Source organism: Pseudonaja textilis, chromosome 7, assembly GCF_049901715.1.
Source record: "Pseudonaja textilis isolate UNSWEBS1 chromosome 7, rPseTex1.2, whole genome shotgun sequence".
In the NCBI taxonomy this organism is placed as follows: domain Eukaryota; kingdom Metazoa; phylum Chordata; class Lepidosauria; order Squamata; family Elapidae; genus Pseudonaja; species Pseudonaja textilis.
The window spans coordinates 4,591,516-4,617,185 of NC_141996.1; the positions used below are offsets into that span (position 1 = coordinate 4,591,516).

Genomic DNA, 25,670 nt, shown 5'->3' on the forward strand with positions numbered 1-25,670 from the left:
TGTGTGTGTGTGTGTGTGTGTGTGTGTGTGTGTGTGTGTAGCCTTTAGCTCTGTAGCAATGCTACAGGTAGTCCTCAACTTACAACGGTTCATTTAGTGACCGTTCAAACTAACGACAGCACTGAAAAAAGTGACTTAGGAGGACCATTTTTTTACACTGATGACCGTTGAAGGATCCACCATAGTCACGTGATCAAAATTCAAATGCTTGGCCACTGACTCGCATTTATGATGGTTGCACCACCCTGGGGTCGTTGAATGCTTTTTGGCGATCTTTTGACAAGTAAAGTCATCGAGGAAGTCAGATTCACTTGAAAACCATTGGCAATCGTTCACTTAACAAGTCATAGAATGAAGCGTTGGAAGGGTCCTTGGAGGTCTTCTAGTCCAAACCCCTGCTCAGGCAGCAAACCCAGCCCATACCATTAAGTGCTGTTCTAAATTTGAAATGGTCATTAAATGAGCCGTCGTAAGTCGAGGACTATCTGTATTTTCAAATCAAGACCTGTTTAGAAAGGAACCGCCCAAGCTTGTTACAGAGCCCCGCCTCCCTGAGCTTCGCCTCCCAGCCAATCCGCGTGGGAGGACGGACCAGCCTCGACGTAGCCCCGCCTCCTGCGCCAGGGAGGGAGGGAGGGAGGGAGGCCGGGGCGGCGGAACCTTCCTCCTCGGGCGTGGAGGGCGCGGGGAAGGCGTTGCAGGCAGGACCGTCCCCCGCTCCGGACCGGCCGCCATGCAGCTCCGCTTAGGCATCCCCAAAGAGGCGCGTTCGCTGCCGCCGCCGCCCCTCTTCACCTTCCCGTCGGTCTGGATGGCGGGCGTCTTCTGGCTCAGCGCCCTGCTGGACAACGGCCTCAACCGCAGGCCCATCCTGCGAGCCGGTCAGTCGCCGGGCCTCCCGGTCCCTTCCCCGCCGCTCTCTCGCCCTTGGACGGGCTGCGAGGGGTCGCCGGGGCTGCTGCCCCTGCCGGGATCCCCGGCTCGGACTCCGGGCCGCTGACCACCACGCGGACCTCTCCGTAGCAAAGAGGCAGAAGGGAAGAGCCCCCTGCCCATAATGCACAGCCGAGGGGGAGCCCAAAAGAAGCCACGTTCCAGCTCAGGCTCGGGAGGACCCCGGTCTGGCCTCTGGGGGGGTCGATGCTCCCAAGGGGGCCCTTCCTGATGGACCCAAATGGAGGGTTCGGTTACGCCTTGGATTGTCCTCTTGGGTCCCCATTGGGGGTCAAAGCAGAATTAACGCCCCCCCCCCCCACCCCAGCACAACAACCCTGCGAGGTGGGACAGGCTGAGAGAGAGAGAGAGAGGCACTGGCCAAGGTCACCCAAACGACCTCTATTAATCTCTGTTGAAAGGCTTGAAAATGCCTTTCTTCCAAGGGTTCCTTTTTCCTGCTGGGAGTGCTCCAGAGTAAGGACACAGACAGGCAGCTACTTGGAAGGCAGGTTCCTTTAATTTTCAGGAAGGCAAGAGATAGCAAGAAGTCTGCGTGCTCCTGGGGCAGCCAGCTTTGTGTAATAAACTCCTGATTTTTATACCTTTTCTCCTTTTGTGTGTGAGTGCTTAAATCCTGTCAGGGGTGTTGTCTTCATTTCCGTCAGGGGTAAACTCTGCGGGGTGGTTTGATTGGATTATTAGTTTCATTTCTTATATTTGTTTAGTGGCAATCTCCTGTCTGCTATGGGTCTTTTGTCTATTTGTTTTGCTGATTTGGCATGGCCTTTTGTTTGTAAGGGATTTCTTTTTCTTGTTTCCTAGCTTTAATTACTTGGCTTTTGTCTAGGGGGCTTCTTTCAATACCTTTTATCAAATCTCTTTTCCTATGCAAGTTTGCTTTTATGGCTAGCCTGATGTTCCCCTCACATTTTTTCTGCTTGGGTGTCACTCCTGTCCTGGTGAAGTTCCCTTTCCACATCTCTTAGACCAACCCCAATCCATTACTAGTAATTTTGATTCCAATGCTAGGAAAAGTCTTGAGTTTCCGACAAACCAGCCATCGACCGACAAGTAGAGACAAAGCGTACTTCCCACCATTCAAAAGAGACAATAAAAATATTCAGAAGGAAAAGACTCAGGACACATCCTCTCCTGCTGCCCGAGGTCAGATAAATGGGGATTAGCTCCAGACAAAAAAAGCCATGTGTAATCAAGGAATCACAAAGGAGGAAACTGCACCCCCCACCTCCAACACTGGCAGGAGGGTTTAATTCTTTACTGGATTGTTATCTGATCTCGCCTCCCAATGTAGGGTCAAGGCACAACAAATGCCCTCCCAATCTTCCCCCCACAACATCCCTACAAGGTGGGTCAGGCTGGGAGAGAGGAACTGGCCCAGGTGACACCAAATTGGCTCTATTAGTAATTAGTCTATTACAGCAGTGGTCGCAAACCAGTGAGCCAGGGACCACTGGTGGTCCGCAAGAAAATTTTGGTGGTTGCAGAGAAATATCACCCCCAAAGCACCCCCTCCAAAGCAATTGATCCAGGTTGTGCGGCAACACAAGGATGTGCCGCCCACGTGGCCCATGGGAACACAAGGCTTGCATCGTTTACTTTGCGAACAACACAAGGTAGTGAGGGCAGGGGGGGAAAGGGCGGGGGGGGGAAGAACTTGGCTGCACTCAAGGAAAGCAGCAAAAGTCTTTTTTTCTCTAACCCAAACTCCACCAGAAATGAGTCTTTGGGAGCCTGCAAGGCCTCCTTCTCCAAGGGGCTGCACCATTCTGGCTGAGTTTGCGGGAGAGGAAGGGTATGAAAACTGAATACCAGACAGGCCCTAGCAGCCTTAACGTGGGAAGATGTGCTTGGGGTGGGAGATGATGGTCAGCCAGTATCCAGCGATGGTTTGCCAGGATAGGGCTGAGGAAAGGACATTTCCACTTTGGGATCAGGAGGAGAAGAAGGGAAGGAAAGAGAAAAGTGACTGAGGGAATAAACACATCAGATTTCGTGGCTTCAGACCAGACTGTGTTCAGCCCGTCCGCTTCACAACTTCATTTGTAGGCACCATGCTAGTGACACCCACCTGCTTGTACACCCTTTGAAGTGCTGATTTTCGGGCCAAGGTGTCCCACTTGTGCCCTCTTGATCTTTTCCAGGCGTCCATCGCCAAGTCCTGATGACCACGCTGGGCTTTTGTTTGGGCTACTACATCAAGAGATATTCCAATTACTACTACGCTGAGCGGGACAGGGAGCTTTTCAGTTACATAAAGCACCATCCTGAGGACTTTGTGGAAAAAGGTACTTTGGCGGGAAGCGCTTTCCAGGAGCGAGGCTCAAAGGTGATGCCGCCTCAGGTTAGGGAAAGGAAGGCTGCTGCTTTCTGGGGCAGAGGGCGGGGCCCCAGGTGTTCCTCCTGAGTTCGCCCACAGCATGGATGAGATAAAGCCCCCCCAATTATTCATCAAGAGAGTAAGTGTGACAGGCGCAGCAAAGTAGTCAGTGTCGAGGAGGCTGGGAATTATAGTTCAGCCACAGCTGGATTGCAGTGAGTTGTCCAATGTCCGAAGTGTATGGAGTTGTGGAGGTAATTGTATCTCAGGTATCAAAATCTGGGAACTTGGGGAGGAGGTTTACGTTGCTGATCCAGTCTTGACTGTTGGCAACTATAGGGACAAATTTCTGCATATTCCCTTAGTGACAGTTTTGCCCGTCTTTTGAGGACTGAGAGAAAGGGACTGGTCCAAAGTCATCCCGTTGGCTTTCATGCCTGAGGCAGGACTAGAACTCGCCATCTCCTGACTTCCAGTCCCCTGGAAGAACCGCTGTGTCAATCTGGCTCTCAGCAGACCGGTCCCTTCAATGGGCATGCTTGTCAACGTTTTACTTAGAGGTGGCTTTAGACCAAGGGTCTTCAAACTTGGCAAGTTTAAGACTTGTGGAATTCAACTCCCAGAATTACTGAACTAACATGATTGGAGGGGGAATTCTGAGACTTGAAGTCCACAAGTCTTAAAGCTGTCAAGTTTGGAGACCCCTGTTTTAGGGGTTTCATAACAGAAAGTCTTTGTCCGCTTGTCCCAAATTTGCTTTTTGAAGAGGCAACTGGACTTTCTGGTTTTTCTTTGAAGACGTTTTGCTGGAAGAAGCTTCTTGGATGAGAAGCGAAAAGTTTTCAAAGAAAAACCACGACTTGGATGACTCTCCATAGACACTCTTTGTGCACTTGCTTGCTTAAATTCTCTTTAAGGAAGCGTAAACCAGAGATTTCTACTCAAAGGGTAAGGTAAATATATATACCCACAAAGTAAAGAGCCGGTGCTTTTCCTTGTCCTTGGTCTGTGAATAAGCTTCACCAGCAGGATCATTTCCTGTTTTGTTAGAGCCCAGAAAGGTGGGAGAGATTCTGGAAGACTTCACCCCAACTCGCTGAAGTTCTGCCAGCAGATCCTGTGATCTTCACGGTGTTTTCTCTCCTCCTTACTCTGGCGTGTGGAAGCCCTCGGGATCAAATTGCTTATTGATAAATGTCTACTGTATCCTTTCTAATAAAAGCTCTCTGAAGATCCAGTCCGCCTTTTTTTTTTCGCTCATGAATCCATGGGCGTTCTCTCAGCCCCGTGATGCATTAAATGGCTTCCATCCGTGGTCACTGATCATGATGAGCCTCTAACGGGGCGTGACAGTTATGCCTTGCAGGCCTTTAGAACACTGGTTAAACCTGCCGTTTTCCCTGGACATTTATAAATTGTTATAATAGTCTTTAGTCTTGATTATCATTTGTTTTAGTGTGCTTTAGTAATGTCATTCTTCTTTTGTATTTTTACTTACCTGATTTATCCACTGCCCAATGCCACATAGTTTGAGTGGGATGGCCAAATAAGTGGCCATTCCGAAATAAATGAAGAAATAATTATTTTCTGCAATTGCCGGGAAATGCTTCTCTTTTGCAAGACCTTTCAAACTTTCTATTTCTCCTGTAATTACAAAACCATGTGCGTATTTGTTGGTGCAGTGCTTCAAGCCATTTTGTAAAGAATTATTAGCAGGCATATGTGCCCATCTTATCTTTGTTGTCCAACATGCCCTGCTAAGAAGGGGCAAATCAGGTACATTGTGCAACTCAGATCATGTGCAGAGATTGCTCTCTAGAAGCTAACAAAGCCACTTTTGCCCAGGGTTCCATACCGGATGGTGCCTCCAATGTTCAGAACATTATGAAAATAGGATTCAAAATATTTTGAAAAGTCACGGGGCTTCTCTCAAAAACAAGCCGTACTGGAGTTTCCATAGAGAGAATCAAAGCAGTTGAACATTCGTGTCCTTCTGTCCATCACATCATGCATATCAACAAATCTCAGCCCTCCGGATCTTTAATTTTGTATTTAAGAACTTGCTTACAAAAGAAGCTCACAAGCTTGACATGGCTAGATTAGTTGTTTTATTGCAGACAAGAGTGAAGCCATCGATGACTTTTTTCATAGTTTTGAGATTGGAAGACACACCTGGTTATTGTTTGTACCCTATTTCTGTTTTTTCTGGGAAATGTTAGTTACTGTCTTGCCACATTAACTCCTTAAATGGTACCTCTTGCAAGGTACCATATTACTCCATTTTAAACCATCGACATTAGTTGCCACTTGCTTTACAAGTCCGATTCAAAACGTTCACTTTGGTATATCAAACTTTACGTGGCTTAGGTACAAATTACTTGAAGATCCAGCAGAGTCGACCTCACATTGTTAGGTCCTTGAATGGGGCACCTTTTTGTAGGTTCTTTGAAAGAACCATTGGCTTAGGAAGCATAACAATGTATAAAGAACTAAGTACAGAGCGTAACTAACTCAACTTTTGATATCCTTTGCTGAGCTGAAGCTCCATTGTAACCTAATGTGCCAACTGAGGAGATCTACCCTCCTGGCTAAGCTTAGCTAAGTAACTTGCTGTAAATTCAAAATGTGAATTCTGCCTGCTGCAAGTATCCAATATGAAGATAACAACCCTAGGAAGCTCTTGGAAAATGTGTATTCCTTTTTCTTCCTTTCTGAGGTCCATTGTCTCAGAGCGCCAAGTGTGCTTGGATACCCAAGGAATTTGTCTTTGGTGCCTATGCTCTCAGTATACATAAGAAAAAATAAAATACATTCATCAAGAATCATAAAGATACGATACATAGTGATAGTCATAGCTTACTATAAGCAATTTGCACAATCTATTTGCATAAAACAATTGTCCTCAAATTGGATCTGTAGCCTGTTGCCGAAGCCAACAATGGACGCCAGATACAGTTTTCTGATTGCTTTTTATTGGAATACGCCAAGGAAAAGGGCTCCTGGCCCAAATGCCAAGAACCAAGGATTGAATACATTTTGACTAAAGGAGAAGGTCAGACAAAGCGAGAGAATAAGAAATATCATCTAATAAACGTTTTAGTAATAATTCTACAATTCGTTCTATTGGTCTCTAGCTGTCCCTGTTCACAAGCCTTGGCTAATGAACGCCCTAGGAGTTATCTAATACACATTTTATTTGCTGCAAGTCTTCTCTATTCCTAACTTAGCTGAGGTCTGCAAGTTGCTTAACTCTTGTTCCTTTTATCAGTTTTCTAACTACCCAGAATTGTTACAAGCTTTACACATGCCTATTTCCTGTGGATAAGCATTCTTTGCTCTTGCCAAACACAATTAGTTTCCTGATTTACTTTCAGGTGTGTAAGCCGTGACCTGGCTTTATTTTAGGAGCCGGCCCATCACAGTGGATATGGAATTTATGCTTCTATAGCAATGACAATCTATGCAAGCCGTGTGTAAAGCTATAAGAAGGAAAAAATGTTTTTTTTCCCCTTGCGCGGCTGCTATTTTCTCCTTGCCTTGCTGTTTAAAAGTGAAAGATTAAGGTCACCAAAATAAAAATGATCATCAGTTTTCAGAGTTTCATTGGGATTTATTCAGATTCTGAATTGTAACAAAATCTAAGAGTGGAAAGAAAGGAAAACAGGCACCTTGCCTAATCTCTGAATTATTCAGAGGAAAAAAAGGGAAGACTCCCAATAGAACTGAATTAAGGTGGGTTTTCTGAAGGAACAGTGGGGAATACAAGCATGGCACTGTTGTCTCAGCCTCTCCAAGGTCACGTGATCAAAATTTGGGCAAACTTTGCCACCAGCATGTATTTAGGAACATGTGATCGGCGTTTGCAACCTTCCCCGTCTGGCTCCCAAGCCGCGAAGTCAATGGGGAGTGCCGGATTTGCTTAACGGCTGCATGTTTCACCAAACAATTGCAGTGATTTGCTTAATGACCACAGCATGAAAGGCCATAAAATTGGGTGTGTCTTACCTTACCACCTTGCTTAACAACAGAAATTCTAGGTCCCAATTGTGGTTGTATGTTGAGGACTGCCTGGGTATGACAGCAGGACAATGGCCATAACTGCGCAACGGAAGCTCTAACCCTCTTTATATGTATTCATATATTTCCTTTTATTGATCCCCAAAGAACGTGATTTATTTATTTTTTTTCTAACAAGGAGACGTTCTTAGCCCTAAGACAAATTCCTTAGCTGGGGTTGAACACATACAGGTGGTGACTTGGGGGCATCTGGGTGTCAAAATCTGTGTGATGACAAACAGGGTGTTGTGATGCGGGGGTGGGAGGCTACCCCCAGAACTTTGACCAGGTTCATAAGTGGCCCCCAGGTAGGTCTGTTGAAGCTTTAAAAGGACTGGCCCAAAGTCACCCAGTTGGCTTTCATGCCTAAGGCAGGACTAGAACTCACAACCTCCCAGGTTTTAGGAGAGGGAGGGAGGGAGGGAGAATGAGTGTCTCTCTCTGTGTGTCTATGTGTGTCTATCAAAAATTATATACCCTGGTGTTAAAGAGACCACCTTATGGGAGGCTTTAAGCGACGGCACCCACACATTCCCCAATCCCCACCTGTCTTCTCCAGAGCAAAGCTGCCCTTTTGTGCTGGAAACCTAAGACAGCCAATGCGGTATGCCGGTTAAATTAGGGTTGAATTAGCCTCAATTTGTTCACTTTTAATTATAAAAGCTTAATAGGAGATTTGGGAGTCATTCTCTCCCTCCCAAACCGCTCCCCGGTCTATCCCACCGGGCTGTTGTTGGGAGAACAAAGGGGCATTCATCCCTAAAGCCATCTTGGAGGAAAAGTAAATATACTAAAAAAATACACACACACACACACACACACACACACACAAATTAATAATAGTACATAAAGAATTACAGGCCCGGACACTCATATTGTCTCCATCATCAAAGATAGGAAAGATTTCAGACCCAGGAGTTCTACTCAAGGCCCAAAACTACTAGAAGGACCATGTTCTAAATGAAAACAACCCCTCCCCTCAAAAAGAACAACCAGCCATGTTTACCAGGAAATTTAACTCTTTATTCGTTTAACCAGCAAACAATTTAAAATACGAAAAAATAGGAATAATCCACAAAGCCTACAATTATTAGCAGTACCAGGCACAGAAAATCCTTCTGATCACAGACGTCAGTGCTTGGAATGATTCAAGTATAAAGTTCCACAACAATCAGATAAATCTCTTGTCAAGGATGCTGCATCCAAAATTGTCTTCCCAGGCACAGGACTCTGAATTTGTACAATCACCTCCACCACAAAGTCCAGCTTCCCCTGAAAAATAGGTAGGAAACAAGGTGTTAACAAGAAGGCTTGAGGTTTAGGTTAAGGGAAGGTTTCTCCAAGCTCATCTCCAGAAAGCATATCATATCTCTTCTAATTTGGGACTCATCAGATGTTCTGAGTTGAAGGCCATCCACAGGAATAGAGAGTAAAAACAAAGGTCAAGATTATTCAATCATTTTCTGCCAATACTGAAGAAATGAAAAGAAAGGGAGGGAGGAAAGAAGGAAGGAAAGAAGAAAGGGAAGGAAGGAAGGAAGGAAGGGGAGGAAAGAAGGAAGGGAAGAAGAAAGGGAAGGAAGGCAGGAAAGGGAGGAAGATGGATGGACAAACATTGGAGAGAAGAAGGAAGGAAGGAAGGAAGGAAGGAAGGAAGGAAGGAAGGAAGGAAAGAAAGAAAGAAAGAAAGAAAGAAAGAAAGAAAGAAAGAAAGAAAGAAAGAAAGAAAGAAAGAAAGAAAGAAAGAAAGAGGAAGAAAAGGCAGGCAGCCAAGCAAGGAAGGAAGGCAGGAAGGAAGGAAGGCAGGAAAGAAGGAAATGCAGAGAAGGAAGTAAAGGAAGGAAGATGGATGGACAGACATTGGAGGGAAGAAAGGAAGGAAGATGGATGGATGGATGGATGGATGGACAAACATTGGAAAGAAGAAAGAGGAAGGAAGGAAATCGCTTTGATCTTGTTAGCAAGAATTACTACATGTACACAGATCATCTTTCAGTCACATCATAGTTATAATGGAGAAACTTTTAGAAGATCTAAAGATGCGAAGTAGACATTTAACCTACAAAGATAACTCACTTTTGGTTTGAGGCTCTTCTACCAACGAAAAGTGATTGAATTCTGATTGATCTGTCCCAGAATTTCATTGTACCTAGAAGTCACAGCATTGGCTCGAGTGGTCAGTTGGGTGAGGACGTGATACAAGCCAGAAATGTGATACCGAAAGAGTCCTTCAAGATCAGTCTTCTCCCTAGCTTCTTCTTCTTCCCTGGAGCGGAGAGGAGGTAGACCGCTTTCAACCGTGGACTTGATGGATTTTAGAAGGGTGAAGTAGTCATACAGATCTCTGTCCCTGGGACATTCCTTCTCGGAGTCGGTTCCGGCTGGATCCTCTTGGTCTTCCAACAAGACGCCCTGGAGAAGGCTGGGGAACATCACGGTCTGCTCCATGTGGCGGACAGCTGAGAAGTATCTCTGCATGGGAATTCGCTCTCCGTTCTGATTCTCCATGGCTGGATTTTCAAGACCACCTTCTCCTTCAAGCTGGAAGGGCTTGTGAAGATCTTCAGTTCTCCATCGGGAAGGTGTTCTCCATTTATAGACCGATGCCCAAATCCTGGCACGGTCCCTCAACATGATCGGGGTGGTTTCATGCCACTCAAAAGTCCAGGAAACGTCAAGCTTGAGGGGGGGGCGTTGGCTTGTTGTGGTTTTATTTTTAGACTGGGGTTATTTCCAAACTCTTCCTTGTACGGTGTTACTCCTTGGCCTTGTGGAGTTGAGACAGTTGGCCCAGGGACAAGGGGGCGAGAGAGGCTGCATTGGGACATCAAGGCTGGCACACCACGAATCTCTCCCAATAGCTTTGGGGCTGCCAAAGAAACGAGACGAAGCCGTCCAGAGTGCCAGAGGAAAAACATTTCATCATTTAGGCCGTTTGTGAAACCGGTTCATCTTTCTGATGGCTGAAGGCCACGAAAAACAGGGGTGACCCACTGTTTGCAGAAAGCTTGTTCAGTCACTGCAAGAGACGAGCCACAGGTCAGCGCAAGCAGTCCTTGACGTACAACAGTTTGTTTAGTGACCGTTTGAAGTTGCAACAGCACTGGGGGAAAGTGACTTTCGACCAGGGGTGGGCTTCAAAAACTTTAGCAAAGGGCTTCTCTGCCTGGTTGTTGGGTGGGCGTGGCCATGGTGGGCGTGGCCTAATCGGCCTCCTGCATCATGGCAGGGGAAGGCGTTTTTGCCCTGCCCGGGCTCCGGAGGCTTTTCTCGAGCCTCCGGGAGGGTGAAAACGGGCTCCCCGGGCTCCGGAGGCTCTCTGGAAGCTGGCCCATTTCCAACCTTCTCAAACTTCTGGGAGGCCCGTTTTTGGCCCTTCCCGAGGCTCCACGCACGCCCTGTACTTACCTGAATCCAAAACAAGCCATGTGGGGAATCCTGGGAGAGAAGAGGAGGGGTGGGGCCATCCGGGAGTGGGATTTGGAGTTTTTTCCAAACTGCACAGAATCTTAGTTCTCCGGAATCCCTGCCTACCCTCGCTTAAGACCACTTTTCACAGTGACGAGCTTTGCAAGCCTCCCCGTGATCGTGCGATCCAAATTCAGATGCAAGTGACTCGTATTTATGACCGTTGCTGTGTCCCGAGGTCATGTGATTTCCCCTTTGGTGCCTAGCAAAACCAATGGGGGAAGCCGGATTCACTTAACAACTGTGGCAAGAAAAGTCGTAAAATGGGACAAAACTCCCTTAACGAATGTCTCCCATAACAACAGAAATTTAGGGATCAATTGCAGTCATACGTCAAGGAGTACCTGCATGGTACTGTGATCTGGACAGATACAGGCAGTCCTCGACTTATGACAGTGCCTTTAGTGACCGTTCAAAGTTACATCATCACTGAAAAAAGTGGCTTATGACCGTTTTTCACACTTAAGACCATTGCAGCATCCCTATGGTTATGTGATCAAAATTCAGATAATTAGCCACTGATTCATATTTATGACAGTAGCTGTGTCCTAGGGTCACGTGATCCCCTGCCCAATGGGGCAGCCAGATTCACTTAACAACCATGTTATTACCAGTAATTCAACAACTGCAGTGATTCACTCAACAAACATGGCAAGAATAGTTGTAAAATGGGGCAAAACACACTTAACAAATTTCTCCCTTAACAACAGAAATTTTGGGCTCAACTGTGGCCGTAAGTTGAGGACTACCTGTATTAAGTTAGTAACCTGGTTGTTAAGCAGATCTGTCAGAAGGCGATCAAGTGACCCAGGGATGCTGCAACCATCCTAAATATGAATCGGTTGCTGAGCATCTGAATTTTGATCACGTGACCATGGTGATGCTCCAATGGTCATTAAGTGTGACAAAATGGTCATAAGCAGTGGTGGGATTCAAATAATTTAACAACCGGTTCTCTGCCCTAATGATTTCTTCCAACAACCAGTTCACCAAACTGCTCAGAAAGTTAATAACTGGTACTCTAGAACCAGTGCTGAATCCCACCACGGGTCATTAGTCATTTTTTTTCAGTGCCGTCATAACTTTGAACAGCCACTAAACAAATAAGCTGAAGACAAGCCATAGTTGTCGACTTGGTAAGTTTGAGGAGCGAAAGGGCAGATAAGAAGAGATTCCAGGCCACTGTGGGAAGAATGGACGATCCACTCGGCAAAATATTCAAAACATTCAAAGCCAGCGAGAGAATTCCGGATATGCTTCACGACTGTGTGTTTCACTTCGTGGCAGCGATTCGCTTAACAACCGTTGTAAAATTGGAGCGACTCACTTAACGTCCGCCTGGCTCAGCAACAGAAATTCAAGTCTCAGCCATGGGGAGATTATTCAACCGTTCCCGCTTTGGGCAGCCTAAAACATCGTGACTTTTGATAAGGGTTTCCAAAGCGTTCGGATGTGCAACACGTTCATGCACCAACACACAGCTGTGCAATATTAGCACAAGGGACACAGCCACAGCAAGTGAGCAAAACAAACAGAGGGCGGCCAGCTTTCACCCTTGTGGAGACAAATTTCAGATTGAGGATTTCTCAATTTTTGAAGAAAATTTTTTTTTTGTCCTCGGTTCCTCCCCTCAATTCCATTGGCTGCACGGTGCCCCCTTTCTCTCGCCTTTCCCGCCCCCCTCTCGCTCTTTTCTTTCTTTTTTTATTGGGATATTATCAATCTTGATACCACAGGCTATTTCGATACAATGACATTTATATAGGGTAATTCAATTGTTCATGTTCTGTGACCCTGGAATGGGGGGGGGGGAGGGGGGGGAAGAGAAATAAAAAATGAAAATTCCATATCATTATTTAGGATGTCAGTAACCGGGATGATTATATATTTTTTTTCATTCCAAGTTAAATATCACATTGGAAAGGTAGGGATGGAAGAAGAACATGGGACGTGCACTCCGGAATTTCTTACATAATTAAGATTTCAATCTTAATCTTAATTACTTCATATTGAAATCCCCAATGTATTGTTACTTAGTTTATATAAGCTGACAGTCTATCTATCTATCTATCTATCTTTCTATCATCTAATCTATCTATCTATCTGTCTATCTATCTATCTATATCATCTAATCTATCTATCATCTATCTATCTATCTATCTATCATCTAATCTATCTAATCATCTATCTATCATCTAATCTATCTATCTATCTATCTATCTATCTATCATCTAATCTATCTATCTATCTATCTATCTATCTATCTATCTATCTATCTATCTATCTCTATTAGCTAATCTTATCTATCTATCTATCTATCATCTAATCTATCTAATCTATATCTATCTATATCTATCATCTAATCTATCTATCTATCTATCTATCTATCTATCTATCTATCTATCTATCTATCTATCTATCTATCTATCTATCTATCTATCTATATCTATCATCTAATCTATCTATCTATCTATCTATCTATCTATCTATCTATCTATCTTTCTATCTATCTATCTATCATCTAATCTATCTATCTATGTATCTATCTATCATCTAATCTATCTATCTATCTATTAGCTAATCTATCTATCTATCATTCTATCTATCTATCTATCTATCTATCTATCTATCTATCTATCTATCTATCTATCATCTCAATATATCTATCTATCTATCTATCTATCTATCTATCTATCTATCTATCTATCTATCTATCTATCTATCTATCTATCTATCTATCTATCTATCTATCTATCTCTATTAGCTAATCTATCTATCTATCTATCTATCATCTAATCTATCTAATCTATCTAATCTATATCTATCTATATCTATCATCTAATCTATCTATCTATCTATCTATCTATCTATCTATCTATCTATCTATCTATCTATCTATCTTAGTCCTTTGTGCTCTCTGATCTTAATTGTTTATAACATAGATATATAGACATAGATATACCTGCCTGTGTTTTATACAGAAAGGAACGAACAGAAGGACAAATCAGGGTTAACAAAATTATAATATTAAAAAAGAAATCAGAAGATAATAGCTGCAATCATTTGATGAACATCTCCCCTTCTTATGCATGGCCATGGGCAACCTCTTGAAGTTTTAGAAAAGGAGAGAAGGACGGAAGAGGGGAGAAAGAAAGAAAAAGAAAGAAAGAGAAAGAAAGAAAGAAAGAAAGAAAGAAAGAAAGAAAGAAAGAAAGAAAGAGAAAGAAAGAAGGAAGGAAAGGAAGGAAAGAAAGAAAGAAAGAAAGAAAGAAAGAAAGAAAGAAAAAGAAAGAAAAAGAAAGAAAGAAAGGAAGGAAGGAAGGAAGAACTCTGAATTCATCCAAGCTTCTCCAGTCTTTAATAGGGGGCTTTACTCTGTGTAGGAAATTAGATATTTGTTGTTCTCCACGGATTCTCAAATTCTGAAGAGAAAAAACTTGGTTACCCCCACTTGGAAGTGATCCACTTCCATCAGCTGAGCGCCGAGCCTCTCCATGGGCTGTTATTGATCCAAATGATCCGGGAATCAGCTTGGGTCAAATTACAGAATGAAGTCCAATTTTAGAGGGACAGTGTTAGAAATGTGTAAATAGAGCCACTTTGCCAGAGACAGGAAAAGGTGTGTGTGAGAGACGGAGGGATCGGATTTGCTGGGAACCAAGGCGTGTCCTTCAAGGGAATACCCCACTCCCCATCACGCCAGTGGGGGCGGATTCCCCCTGGATCTTGCTCACAAATGGCCCCCACGATCCAGAAGGCTCGATTAACCTTTGTATCCTTGGCCACAATCCCAGTCCAGCCCCTTTCCCTCCCACCCCCCTACCCCAACATGGGTCTGGGGCTGAGAGGGAGGGACAGGCCCAAAGCCCACTGTCAACTCATAAAATATTTCTATGGTCTTTTTAGAGTTGCCAACAGAAAGGGAGAGTGGGGGAGGAAAGGAGTTTGAAAGAGCAGTGCGGCAGCTTGCAAACCGAAAGTGCATTCCATAAATGTTTTCAAAGATAGTAACTAGGTGACTGAAGTTTCTGCCGTGCAAAATTCTAACTGGAGAGCACGATTGATGACTCTGGGCTATGGATGTGTCCCATTGGAGAATATGAATTACGATACACCCAGAGGGGTGGGGGAAAACCAGGGTCAAGGGTGACAAATGATTGATGTGTCTCAGAGTCGGCTCCACCCAGGCAGTGCCGGACATGTTAACTCCCAATAAATCCTTTTGAAGTTTTGGATGTTTGGCTCGAGACTCATGATTTAAATGGGGGCAACTGCCGGAATCCTGACACCCACCAGGAAACATCTGGATGTCTCAAGAGGACTTTGTGGATAATCGCCCAGTTTCCAGCTCTTAGGGCCAGATCAGGCCGTTCTCAACTTATAACCCTTCATTTAGTGACCGTTCAAAGTTACAACAGCCCTGAAAAAGGTGACACGGGAAGAGTTTTCAGAGTTACAACCGTTGCAGCATCCCCGTGCTCACAGAAATCAAAATTCGGACTCTTTGTTTTGACGGTTCTCAATGCCCTGTGACCTTCTGACAAGCAAAGTCGAAGGGATTCACTTAACGACCGTGTTACTAATTTAATAACTCCAATGACTAGAACAGAACAACAGGGTTGGAAAAGACCTTGGAGGTCTTCTAGTCCAACCCCCTGCTCAGGCAGGAAACCCTGTAGCATTCCAGACAAACGGTTATCCAATCTCTTCTTTAAAACTTCCAGTGTTGGGAGCATTCACAACTTCTGGAGGCAAAGTTGTTCCGCGATTAATTGTTCTGACAGGAAATCTCTCCTTAGTTCTAGCTTTGCTTCTCTCCTGGATTCACTTTCCATCCGTTGCTTCACTTAATGAAGGATTCACTTAACCACTGCAGCAAGAAAGGTGGCAAAACGGGCCAAAATTTCAGTGTTATCTTGCTTAGCCACAGAAATTTGGGGCTCCATTGTGGCCTCCTGTTGAGGACTAACCTGTACCCCAAACTGGCTTCCGGGTGCAGTTTTACCAGTTCACCCCTCCTGCAGACCCAGGGCTAGAACCAAACGTTTAAATTCCCAAAGACTTGGGGAAAATAAAGATCATTTTTGCTTTGGGTTGGTCACTTGGTCATCTTGTGCTTGAAGGACATTAATATAGCCAAAGGAAGCCTCTGGCCGGAGACGCTGCAGATCAAGGCCGGCCCTGTTCAGGAGACCTGGTGGCCCAAAGGTCTCCTCTTGCACTCCAGTACCTAAAAATAGAGAGTCTCACTCCGTCTGGAGCTGTTCCGACCCGTGTCCTTTTTTAAGACTGTCCCCCTTGGCCGGAAAGGGGAAGTCGGCCAGGAGTCCTCAAGCCTCCCGATTTCCTAATTCTGACCTTGTCTCCAGATCTTTGGGGCTGGGAGCTCCACGGTGCATGAACCAAAGGGGCTGTGTTTATGCCCCAAAACTCACCCCCCCCCCCATAGCCTTGGACCCACTCAAACCGCATCTAAGCGGCGGAGGGGGCGGGGGAGGATTGCGGATCGCAAAGGAGACTTGTGACGGGCGGCTAAGATGCGACGGCTTCACCCAGGAGGCCTCCGAAGGTCACAGAGGAGAGCGGAGGTTCTGGTCTCTCACTGTTTGGTGGAAGCAAATTGGGGAGAAACTGGAGAAAAACAGAGTGAGACAGCGGCCCGATTGCGGTGCTTTTATGCTCCGACGTGTGGCTACGTTGACGGAAAGAGGAGAAAGGAAAGGATGGGAAAAAGAGGTCAGAAGTAGAGGTTCTCTTGCTAGAGCAGGGGGCTGGACTAGAAGACCTCCAAGGTCCCTTCCAGCTCTGTTCTAACGGATTCAAGTTTCACCGATGGATGAATTAGAACAATTAATAACTGTGAGAACAATTCACCAGGGGAACAACCGGCCTCCAGAAGGTGTAAATGCTCCAAGACTGGAAGTTTTTAGGAGGAGATTGGACAACCATTTGTCTGAAGCGGTGTAGGGTTTCCTGCTTAAGTGGGGGGGTTGGACTAGAAGACCTCCCGGGTCCCTTCCAATGCTGTTATTCTAAAAGAACAAACTTTTCAGGCGATTGAGAGAATCTTCACCCAAACCGGAGCACCCAAAGTCACTCCCTGGTGAGGGAGGCTTGGAGACTGGGTCTCCCTGCGCCTAGTCCGGTCCCTGTGCTAGAACTCTCGCCGGCTTCTGGAAAGGGAGGGAGGATGAGGGGGCCACGCTGCCCTGCCGACTCCAAGCCAGAAACCCTCAGAGGCGGGTCTGCCTGAAGAAGGCCGCTCAGCTCTAGGGGCAGTCCTTGACCTTCAACGGTTCATTTAGCGACCATTCGATGTTACAACAGCACTTGACTTGTGACCATTTTTTGCACCTAGGTTCACGTGATCCAAATTCAGACTCTTGGCAACCGGCTCCTATTTACGATGGTGGCAGAGTCCCCAGGGTCACGCGATCCCCTTTTGCGTCCTTCTGACAAGGCGATGGGGAAAGCCAGATTCACTTAACAACCGTGTCCCTAACTTTTAAGTACAGGGATTCAGTTAACGACGGCGGCAAGAAAGGTTGCCAAGTGGGGCCAAGCTCACTTTTAGGAGCCATCTTCCTTAGCAAGGGAAATGGTGGACTCCGTTGTGCTGCTACACCAAGAACTATCTGATTTAAGACCGAGAGGACGAGGCTTTATTGTCCAGGAGCAGCATTTTCCTTTTCGGCGGTGGGGAGGGAAATAAAAATAAAGGGAGAAGGTAGAGCTGGCAAGCGCCGAAAAGCCTTGGCGGGATTCAGAGCATCGTTCGTAGACGCTGACGGGAGGTTGAATCCCAAACCAAACCATTCCCGGCATAAGTCCTGAGCAACATTCACCTTTTTGTCCTCCAGTATTACGGAATGTTCTCTTTTTTTTTGGTTTGGTTTGTTCTTGTTTTTGCAGTAGACAGGAAAAAAAAAACAGACCAGGGAAAAGTTAACCATTTGCCTCAGTAAATTATAACTATCAATATTTTCATTAATTTAAAAAAAACAACAACCTACTGAATAGAATTCTTTATTGGTCAAGTGTCACTGGACACCCAAGGAATTTTTCTTTGGTGCAGAAGCTCTCAGTGTGCATAAAAGAAAAATTAAAACACATTCATCAAGGATCCTAAGATACAATACATAGTGACAGTCACAGGATACTAATAAGCCATCAAAATTGGAGGCTAGTGAAGGAAGACATTTCACAAAGTTGAGTCTTTGACTCAGAGGCTCAGAAAAGACACACCTGAAGAACAGCTTTCAGCAGGTGGGTCTCCCAAGAGGAGGAGGAAGTGCCTTAGCAGACTCGATTACAGATTACAGGACCCGTTTTTGAGGTGTCCGGCTAGCAAAATGCATCCCCCCTTTGCTCTACGATTTCCCTCCAACCCTTTGTATCATGGGAGCTGTTGTTCAGGGATTAGACAACATTTATGCTGTTTTCAGGTTTTACAGAAAATGGAAGAGAAGGGAAAGGAAGGGAAAGAGAAAGCAAGCATAAACCCCCCGGATCTTCAGTCAGGTTAAAATTTTACACTTGGAATAGTTTCTTACCCTCTTTAGTTTTTTTTTCCTTTGTTAGATGTAAAAATAACAACAAACCTTTCAGGAAAACAAACCACAATGTATACACTACATCCATTTGGCAGCTGTTCCCGTGTTTGCAAAAAAAAATTTTTTTTTTTCTAAATGTACAAATTTTAATACTTGAAGTTTAAGTTCAGACTCTGGTATAGAAAATGATTGGAAGGACAAAAGTAGGCTTCAGAGGGGAGACTGGATTTAGTATGTATTTTACAGTTTTTAAAAGAATTGACATTTTTCCAACCAAGGAAGATGATTCGTATTTATATTTTATATATATTTATGTATTTATTTACACACACACCCATACATATATATGTGCATATTAATTTTAAAGCAGCATTCATCCTTTTGTCCTCTAATTTACGGGTTTGTGGGTTTTTTGAGCTGCTGATTTAGTTCAACAGAGGAATGATGGAATCTGTCATCTGCACCTCTATTATATATCTATCTGATATCAGATATATCTATCTGGTTTGGCTCTGCAACCCAACAAGACAGGCAGACTTCAGAGGATAATTAGGACTGCAGAAAAAAACCAAAAAAACCAGAATAGGGAAAAGTGAACAATTTTCCTCAGTAAATTATAACTATTTTCATTAATTAAAAAGCAAAACAAAACCTATTGCAAGCTAGTGAAGGAAGTCAGTTGGTCAGTAGCCAAACCACTATCACTTCCCCAAAGCATGAGAAGGGGGAAACAAACCCAACAACCAAAGGACTGGATGATTTAAATCATGACCTGCTGTTGGACCCATTCACTTTAATGGGACAGCTGGTGATGTGGCAGGGACACAAGGTGAGGAATGTCACAGGCAGCAGGAATCTTTAATATTATGCGCAAACAAAAGGAAGGTTTCTTATTTAGCTTGCAGTTTGGATTCACTGAAGTTTACAAAAAATGTAAATATTGCAGCCTCATGCGACATAACTAAGCTCCATTTCATGCTGAATAAATTAATCTATCTTAAATAGAAAACTATCTTTAGAAAATTTTTACTACAAAAGCGTTTTATTAAATTTGATAGAAATTTTTAAAAACCACAATGAAATCAAAAATCTGATTTAATTTAAAAAAAAACAAAAACCATCGTTTTTTTATCCACCCTGCTGGTTAGTCCCAGCCATAACAAAAATATATTTTTATTGCTTTCCATTGTCCCCCATTTCAGTTTTTTTAAAAAAACAAACTCCTGTTGAAGGTGACCCTGGCTGTTGCTCTGCTAGGCCTTCATCCTCCTGTGGGTGCTTTCACCCCCCCGCGGAGCATCTGGGCCTGTCGTAGGCGATGCTGAAGCCGTTGCTGACAAAGTTTACGTTTGAGATTTAGGCAAACTGGCACTAGGCACTTGTTCTCCTGGCAGTGCTTAGCATGATAGCAGAAAAGAGCAATGAGTTGTTTGCAAACTGGACACCTTCCACTTGTTTTGCGCTTGCAGCGTTTGGTGTGCTGGACAACCCTCTTCATGTTTTGACAAGACGGCAATGAGCAGTTGGCATTGTGACACTGGCAGGCATGAAGTAAGGATTGGATGCAGCGCTGGATACTCAGGTGACGTGAATCAGCAGGACTCTGAATGGCGGCTGCCTGTTGGTTGTTGCTCTCATCATCCATACCGAGGCCCCGTTTCTCCATCTTGTGCTCATGGTCTTCAGTGTTATTGCGGGCAATGCCCAAGTCATCATCCTAAACACAGAAATTATTATAGTTAGTAGCAGCAATATGGCATTAAAATGAAGTTGAGATACTTTATGAGACTAGCAAGATTATTATATGTGGGCCATTGATTCTATTTCACTTTCAAGATGTGGGGACTCCAACTCTCAGTATTCCCCAGCTAGCATGGTAGCTGGAGAATTTTGAAAGTTGAAGTCCACATATTTTAAAAGTTGCCAAGTTTGAGAAACACTATTCTAGAATAATACTGAATTTATACAGCTCCATCCTGACCTTATGTCAATAAGCTCTCAAGTCCTGCCTCTTCTAGATTACTTGTGGAATGTTTTGCTTTCTGTGTGACAGATTGCAGTAGTCTATCCATCTTGTAAATGCACAAGCAAGAAGTTACACTGTAAGTCTGATTACCCTGAATGATCGATCTCAGTGTAGAGAGAATCTGGAGTAAAATAAGTCAAGGAACAAATAAAAGTTTGCTCCTATCCAACTTGTTTGCCCAATCAAAGAAAAGATGAACAAAGTATAGATGTCTTAAAAAAACACAAAGACATTATCCTAAAGATAGATCCTCTCCCTCCAAGCAATACAATTACACAATTTTCCACAGTGGCCTCCATCTTTTGCAACATCATTCCCACTTAAGATGAGATTGGTCCCGAACTAGCTGGCATTCCAGAAAGACCTGAAAACATGGTTTTGCTCTCTGGCCTGGGAATCAATAAAATTTGGCAATTGGCAACTGGTTTAAATTTTTGACCAATTGCAGGGTCTATTAGTTGGTCATGGGATGATGATTTGTAACCCTTTTTTTTTTCTGATTTCTGGCAAAAGCTGCTTAGAAGGTTTAACTTTTTTTAAAGGTTTAAATTTTTACTGCTTGCCCTTCCTCCTCACCCTTAAGAGTCTGGTGGTACAGATGCATTTCTCTCCAAACAGTCATAGAGTTTGTGATCTACATAGATTTGCAAAACAATGGGATAAAGGAATATTCCTGAACTTTGTTTTATGGTTTATCTCATGACTACTGTGAAATTGTGTGAATGCATCAGTGCAGTGCATGTTATCTCAGCTGCAAGAGCTTAGATTCAGCTTACCAAAAATGCATATATTGCAGAATATACAGCCTCATGCTACATAACTAAGCTCCATTTCATGGTGAATAAACTAATGTCTCTTAAATAGAAAAGTATTTTTAGATAGATTTTTACTCCAAAAGCATTTTATGAAAATTGATAAAAATAAAAAAAATCTGATTTAAATAAAAACTGATTTTTAAAAAAACAAACAAAAAAACAATTTTTATCCACCCATTTTGCATTCAGTGCTTTGTGTCTTGAAAAGTAGCATTTTGAATTCATTTTATTTTGAATATACAATGTTTTGCAAAATGCAAGGTTCAAGACACAAAGCCAATATATCTTCTCTCACATGTTCTATTATTAGTGCTACTCTTAAGAACAGCCTTTGCTAATGATATTAAAAAAATGAAGAAATAAGAGTATAAGATATGGAAAGTTTGGTATGAGTGGTTAGAAGGAAGATGCAAAGGTGTCAATCGACAGCAAAAAGTGTTAATGTTGTATATATCTGTCTGTCTGTCTATCTATCTATCTATCTATCTATCTATCTATCTATCTATCATCTATCTATCTATCTATCTATCTATACAGGTCTTGGTGAGTTCGGGTCTTTTCCCGTGTAAGATTGAGAGCATCTTGCAACGTTTTGACGAGGTCCCACTCGCCATCTTCAGGCTGGTTGCTTTTGGCTTTGTGCTTGTGCACAAGCATGAAGCCGAAAGCACCAGCCTGAAGATGGCGAGCGGGACCTCGTCAAAACATTGCAAGATGCTCTCAATCTTACACGGGAAAAAGACCCGAACACACCAAGACCTGCATACCTGTACCCGTGAAAATCTACGAGAACAATTGTTAACAGTGTTATAAGTTAGATTGAGAAATAAGAGTATAAGTGAACAGAATGGAGAAGTTGAAATAGCTATAGACTTTATGAATCAGTGTGACACCGTCACAGAATCGTTGTAAAAAGTGGAAATTGTTTTTTGAAATGTTGAATAAATAAATTTAATAATAATAAAAAAGAATGGCCTTTGGAGTAGTTTTTAACACTTGCAATTAGACAAATTAACTTATTACCTCATACACAATCATTCTGTGTATGGAAAACCTTATTTAAAACCTTCCATATTTATACATTCAAGCAATGTTTTGAATAATGAACTATACCTAGACTCCTAGACTTTTCCAGGGTTATTATAAGGTTAACACTCATGTAAAATTTATCCTTAATATGCACTGATGAGGTTATGTATAGGTTTGTGTTATATGTATTATATGTTCCATCTGCAAACATGTTGGAGGCATCTGGCAAGACACCCAAAAACATCCCTAAAGGAGGGCACTTTGAAACTGTATTTTTCATTGTCCATATTCAGGATAAAAACTTGGACATACCTTGTTCATTGCTGCAGGCTGTGGACCTCTCAGGCTCGCCTGCCCTCCCATTTGGGGAGAACCCTGCTGTGATGTCTCTGCCATTAGAATACCAGCATTTCCCATTCCTGGGTTTGGGGATGACATATTGGAACATCCTCTTCCAGCTCCAACTGAACCGTCCATAACTTGTCCTTGCATCACTGCTTGCCCATTTCCTGCAGACAACATACCAGGATTCATGGCAGCATTTATTCCCATTTCAGGCTGATTTACTGAACTATTTACCGTTGGCATCATTCCTGAAGTGGACTGCGTTGACGGACCTTGATTTGAAGGTTGTTTAGTATAGATGGCATTTTTCCCCCAGCGCGTCTGGCAAGGATGTTTAAAGACAAATCGGCTAAATGCTGGAAGTACCACCAAATGCCGGGGTCATATCAAATTGGTGGATTTGCCCAAAAGCAAAAAAAAATATTGGAGAAAAATACATACGTGGTTGGGAAAAAAAATGATAAAACAACATACTGATTTAAAACCAGAAATATTTCTATTGGGGATCTTACCTGAAAAATATACTAAGGAAAATGCATATTTAGTTATTCATATATTGACTTGTATTGTATTTGCACAAAATCGGAAGACTGAAGAGATACCTAGTGTGTTGATTAGCAAAATACTAGAATGTGCAGAAATGAACAGATTTAACGCTGGAAATTAAGGAGAAAGAGCAAACCAAAGTACTATATGGTATGGGATCCATTCTATCAATGGTTAAATAATAGAAATGGAAGTTAGAAACAGGGAAACAAAATAAAGATCTGTTAAAAGAGATAATATTATGATTGGTATGCTGAATATTATGTTAATATTGTAGAATTAATATGTGGAATGTTAAAGATTGCAGAATCAGTATTAATTTAACAAAGGATGTCATCATTTTATTATTTAACAAAGATATTTGTACCCCGACAACACACTGTTGAACTGACGATGAAATGATTGTACATATGTATGTATATTTAATAACATCTTTTTATATATCATAAAAAATAAAATAAAAATATATATAAAAGACTAGTGGACTTCAACTCCCAGAATCCCTCAGCCAGCTTTGTAGGTTTAAGACTGGTGCTTTGCTGGCTGAGGAATTCTGGGAGTTGAAGTCCACAAGTCTTAAAAGTGGTCAAAGTTGGAGACCCCTGGGAAACTGTGTGGAAGCAGTTTTTCCCCCCCCCCGGGGGGGGGAAACAAGGATGGAAAAGAACAGAAGAAACCCCTTCCTACATTCAATTAAAGGGGGGGGGGCTCGGTAAATTTACAAATCGGATTAAAGACCCGCGAATATGCTCCATGGCCAGAAAGAACTGGGGTGGAGTCCACCCGGGATCCCGAGTTTCTAGCCCACCGGTGTCAACCGACCTCCCCCGCCACACAAAGGACAACCACCAGGCTGATTCGGCCCTCCATTAAAATCGAGTTTCTAAATCGAAAACGAAAGTTCGTACTTCCCCTACGGGCTACGAGGCTACGACATTATGGGTATATATCACGAAGGTTTCAGGTTGCCTCAGGGGTCTGGTTGGCCGGGCCCCCTGAATTTCTGACGGTTTTCCATCTCTTAACTTACCTGCGTTTTTCGTTCGCGTTCTTCCTTGAGTCTCTGACCGCCGACAAAATGGCGACCGTTTCTCCCTCACTCTCCAGAAGCGAGCGGGAAACGAGCCCAGAGGGGCGTGTCCAAAAAGGAAAAAGGCGGGAACGCAAACAGCGCTCGCGCAATGGAACGCGGAAGGGCGGGGGGAAGAGTGCGAAGATATTCCCGAGGCCAGCTCCGATCACGAGACTAACTCACCCAATCGGCTTGCTATCCTTTAGTGTCCAACCTGGGCAACTTTTAAGCCTGGAGGACTTCAACTCCCAGAATTCCTCAGCCAGCTTTGTTGTGTTTTCGTTCTTCGCTTTGCAGGCTGGGCAATTCTGGGAGTTGAAGTCCTCCAGGCTTAAAGCTGCCCAGGCTGGGGCAAACTCTCCCGCCTAAATTTCTTAAAGGGGCAGGAGAACTTATCTCCCCACCCTCTCCTTACTATTTTTGCTAGCAGGTTCCTTAGGCCAGTCCTATTATAATAACCCAGAAGCAGGAGGGGAGAAGTTGTGTATTACCACCATTTAGAAGACAACACTTTCTGATATACATTTTCACCATTCAGTTCATAACAATAAAAATAAATAATAATAAATAATAAAAGGAAATATATGAATACATATAAAGAGGGTTAGAGCTTCCGTTGCGCAGTTATGGCCATTGTCCTGCTGTCATACCCAGGCAGTCCTCAACATACAACCACAATTGGGACCTAGAATTTCTGTTGTTAAGCAAGGTGGTAAGGTAAGACACACCCAATTTTATGGCCTTTCATGCTGTGGTCATTAAGCAAATCACTGCAATTGTTTGGTGAAACATGCAGCCGTATACAAATCCGCACTCCCCCATTGACTTCGCGGCTTGGGAGCCAGACGGGAAGGTTGCAAACGCCGATCACATGTTCCTAAATACATGCTGGTGGCAAAGTTTGCCCAAATTTTGATCACGTGACCTTGAGAGGCTGAGACAACAGTGCCATGCTTGTAGTCCTCATTGTTCCTCCAGAAAACCCACCTTAATTCAGTTCAGTTCTTTTTTCTCTGAATAATTCAGAGATTAGGCAAGGTGCCTGTTTTCCTTTCTTTCCACTCTTAGATTTTGTTACAATTCAGAATCTGAATAAATCCCAATGAAACCCTGAAAACTGATAGATTTATTTTGATCAAAGCAAAGACTGTGTGACCTTAACCTTTCACTTTTAAACAGCAAGACAAGGAGAAAATAGCCGCTGCGCAAGGGAAAAAAAAACAACATTTTTCCTTCTTATAGCTTTACACACGGCTTGCATAGATCGTCATTGCTATAGAAGCATAAATTCCATATCCACTGTGATGGGCCGCTCCTAAAATAAAGCCAGGTCATGGCTTACACACTTGAAAGTAAATCAGGAAACTGTAATTGTGTCTGGCAAGAGCAAAGAATGCTTATCCACAGGAACATGTGTAAAGCTTGTAACAATTCTGGGTAGTTAGAAAGCTGATAAAAGTAACAAGAGTTAAGCAACTTGCAGACC

At 43.4% G+C, this 25,670-nt stretch overlaps 3 protein-coding genes and 1 long non-coding RNA gene across 7 annotated transcripts in view; 1 reads left to right on the plus strand and 3 right to left on the minus strand.

Annotated features, from left to right (window-relative positions):
* Positions 1–617: 617 nt before the first annotated feature.
* On the plus strand, positions 618–4,511 carry LOC148125226 (NADH dehydrogenase [ubiquinone] 1 subunit C2-like). 2 transcript variants are annotated; one of them, XM_087936911.1, is made up of 3 exons: positions 618–881; positions 3,099–3,283; positions 4,325–4,511. In XM_087936911.1, exons 1-3 carry the CDS (start codon positions 734–736, stop codon positions 4,463–4,465), a joined length of 474 nt encoding a protein of 157 aa, XP_087793037.1. In that variant the 5' UTR covers positions 618–733; the 3' UTR covers positions 4,466–4,511. The 2 variants fall into 2 exon arrangements, with proteins under 2 accessions (XP_087793037.1, XP_087793038.1); XM_087936912.1 differs by having other exon boundaries at positions 622–881; positions 3,099–3,242.
* Positions 4,512–8,339: 3,828 nt separating this feature from the next.
* Positions 8,340–10,265, minus strand: LOC113440388 (mid1-interacting protein 1-B). 3 transcript variants are annotated; one of them, XM_026706760.2, is made up of 2 exons: positions 9,407–10,265; positions 8,340–8,602 (listed from the first exon to the last, which is right to left on the minus strand). In XM_026706760.2, exon 1 carries the CDS (start codon positions 9,962–9,964, stop codon positions 9,425–9,427), a length of 540 nt encoding a protein of 179 aa, XP_026562545.2. In that variant the 5' UTR covers positions 9,965–10,265; the 3' UTR covers positions 8,340–8,602; positions 9,407–9,424. The 3 variants fall into 3 exon arrangements, with proteins under 3 accessions (XP_026562545.2, XP_087793036.1, XP_087793035.1); XM_087936910.1 differs by having other exon boundaries at positions 8,340–8,596; positions 9,403–10,265; XM_087936909.1 differs by having other exon boundaries at positions 9,394–10,265.
* Positions 10,266–17,808: 7,543 nt separating this feature from the next.
* LOC148125227 (histone acetyltransferase p300-like) lies at positions 17,809–24,273 on the minus strand. The gene is made up of 3 exons (XM_087936932.1): positions 24,143–24,273; positions 22,534–22,730; positions 17,809–20,068 (listed from the first exon to the last, which is right to left on the minus strand). Exons 2-3 carry the CDS (start codon positions 22,711–22,713, stop codon positions 19,613–19,615), a joined length of 636 nt encoding a protein of 211 aa, XP_087793058.1. The 5' UTR covers positions 22,714–22,730; positions 24,143–24,273; the 3' UTR covers positions 17,809–19,612.
* Positions 17,809–25,670, minus strand: part of LOC148125228 (uncharacterized) — a 35,142-nt gene continuing 27,280 nt past the window's right edge. Inside the window, exon 2 of the long non-coding RNA XR_015744236.1 lies at positions 17,809–18,815. This is a non-coding gene — a long non-coding RNA (uncharacterized LOC148125228). The remainder of the gene's footprint in view (positions 18,816–25,670) is intronic.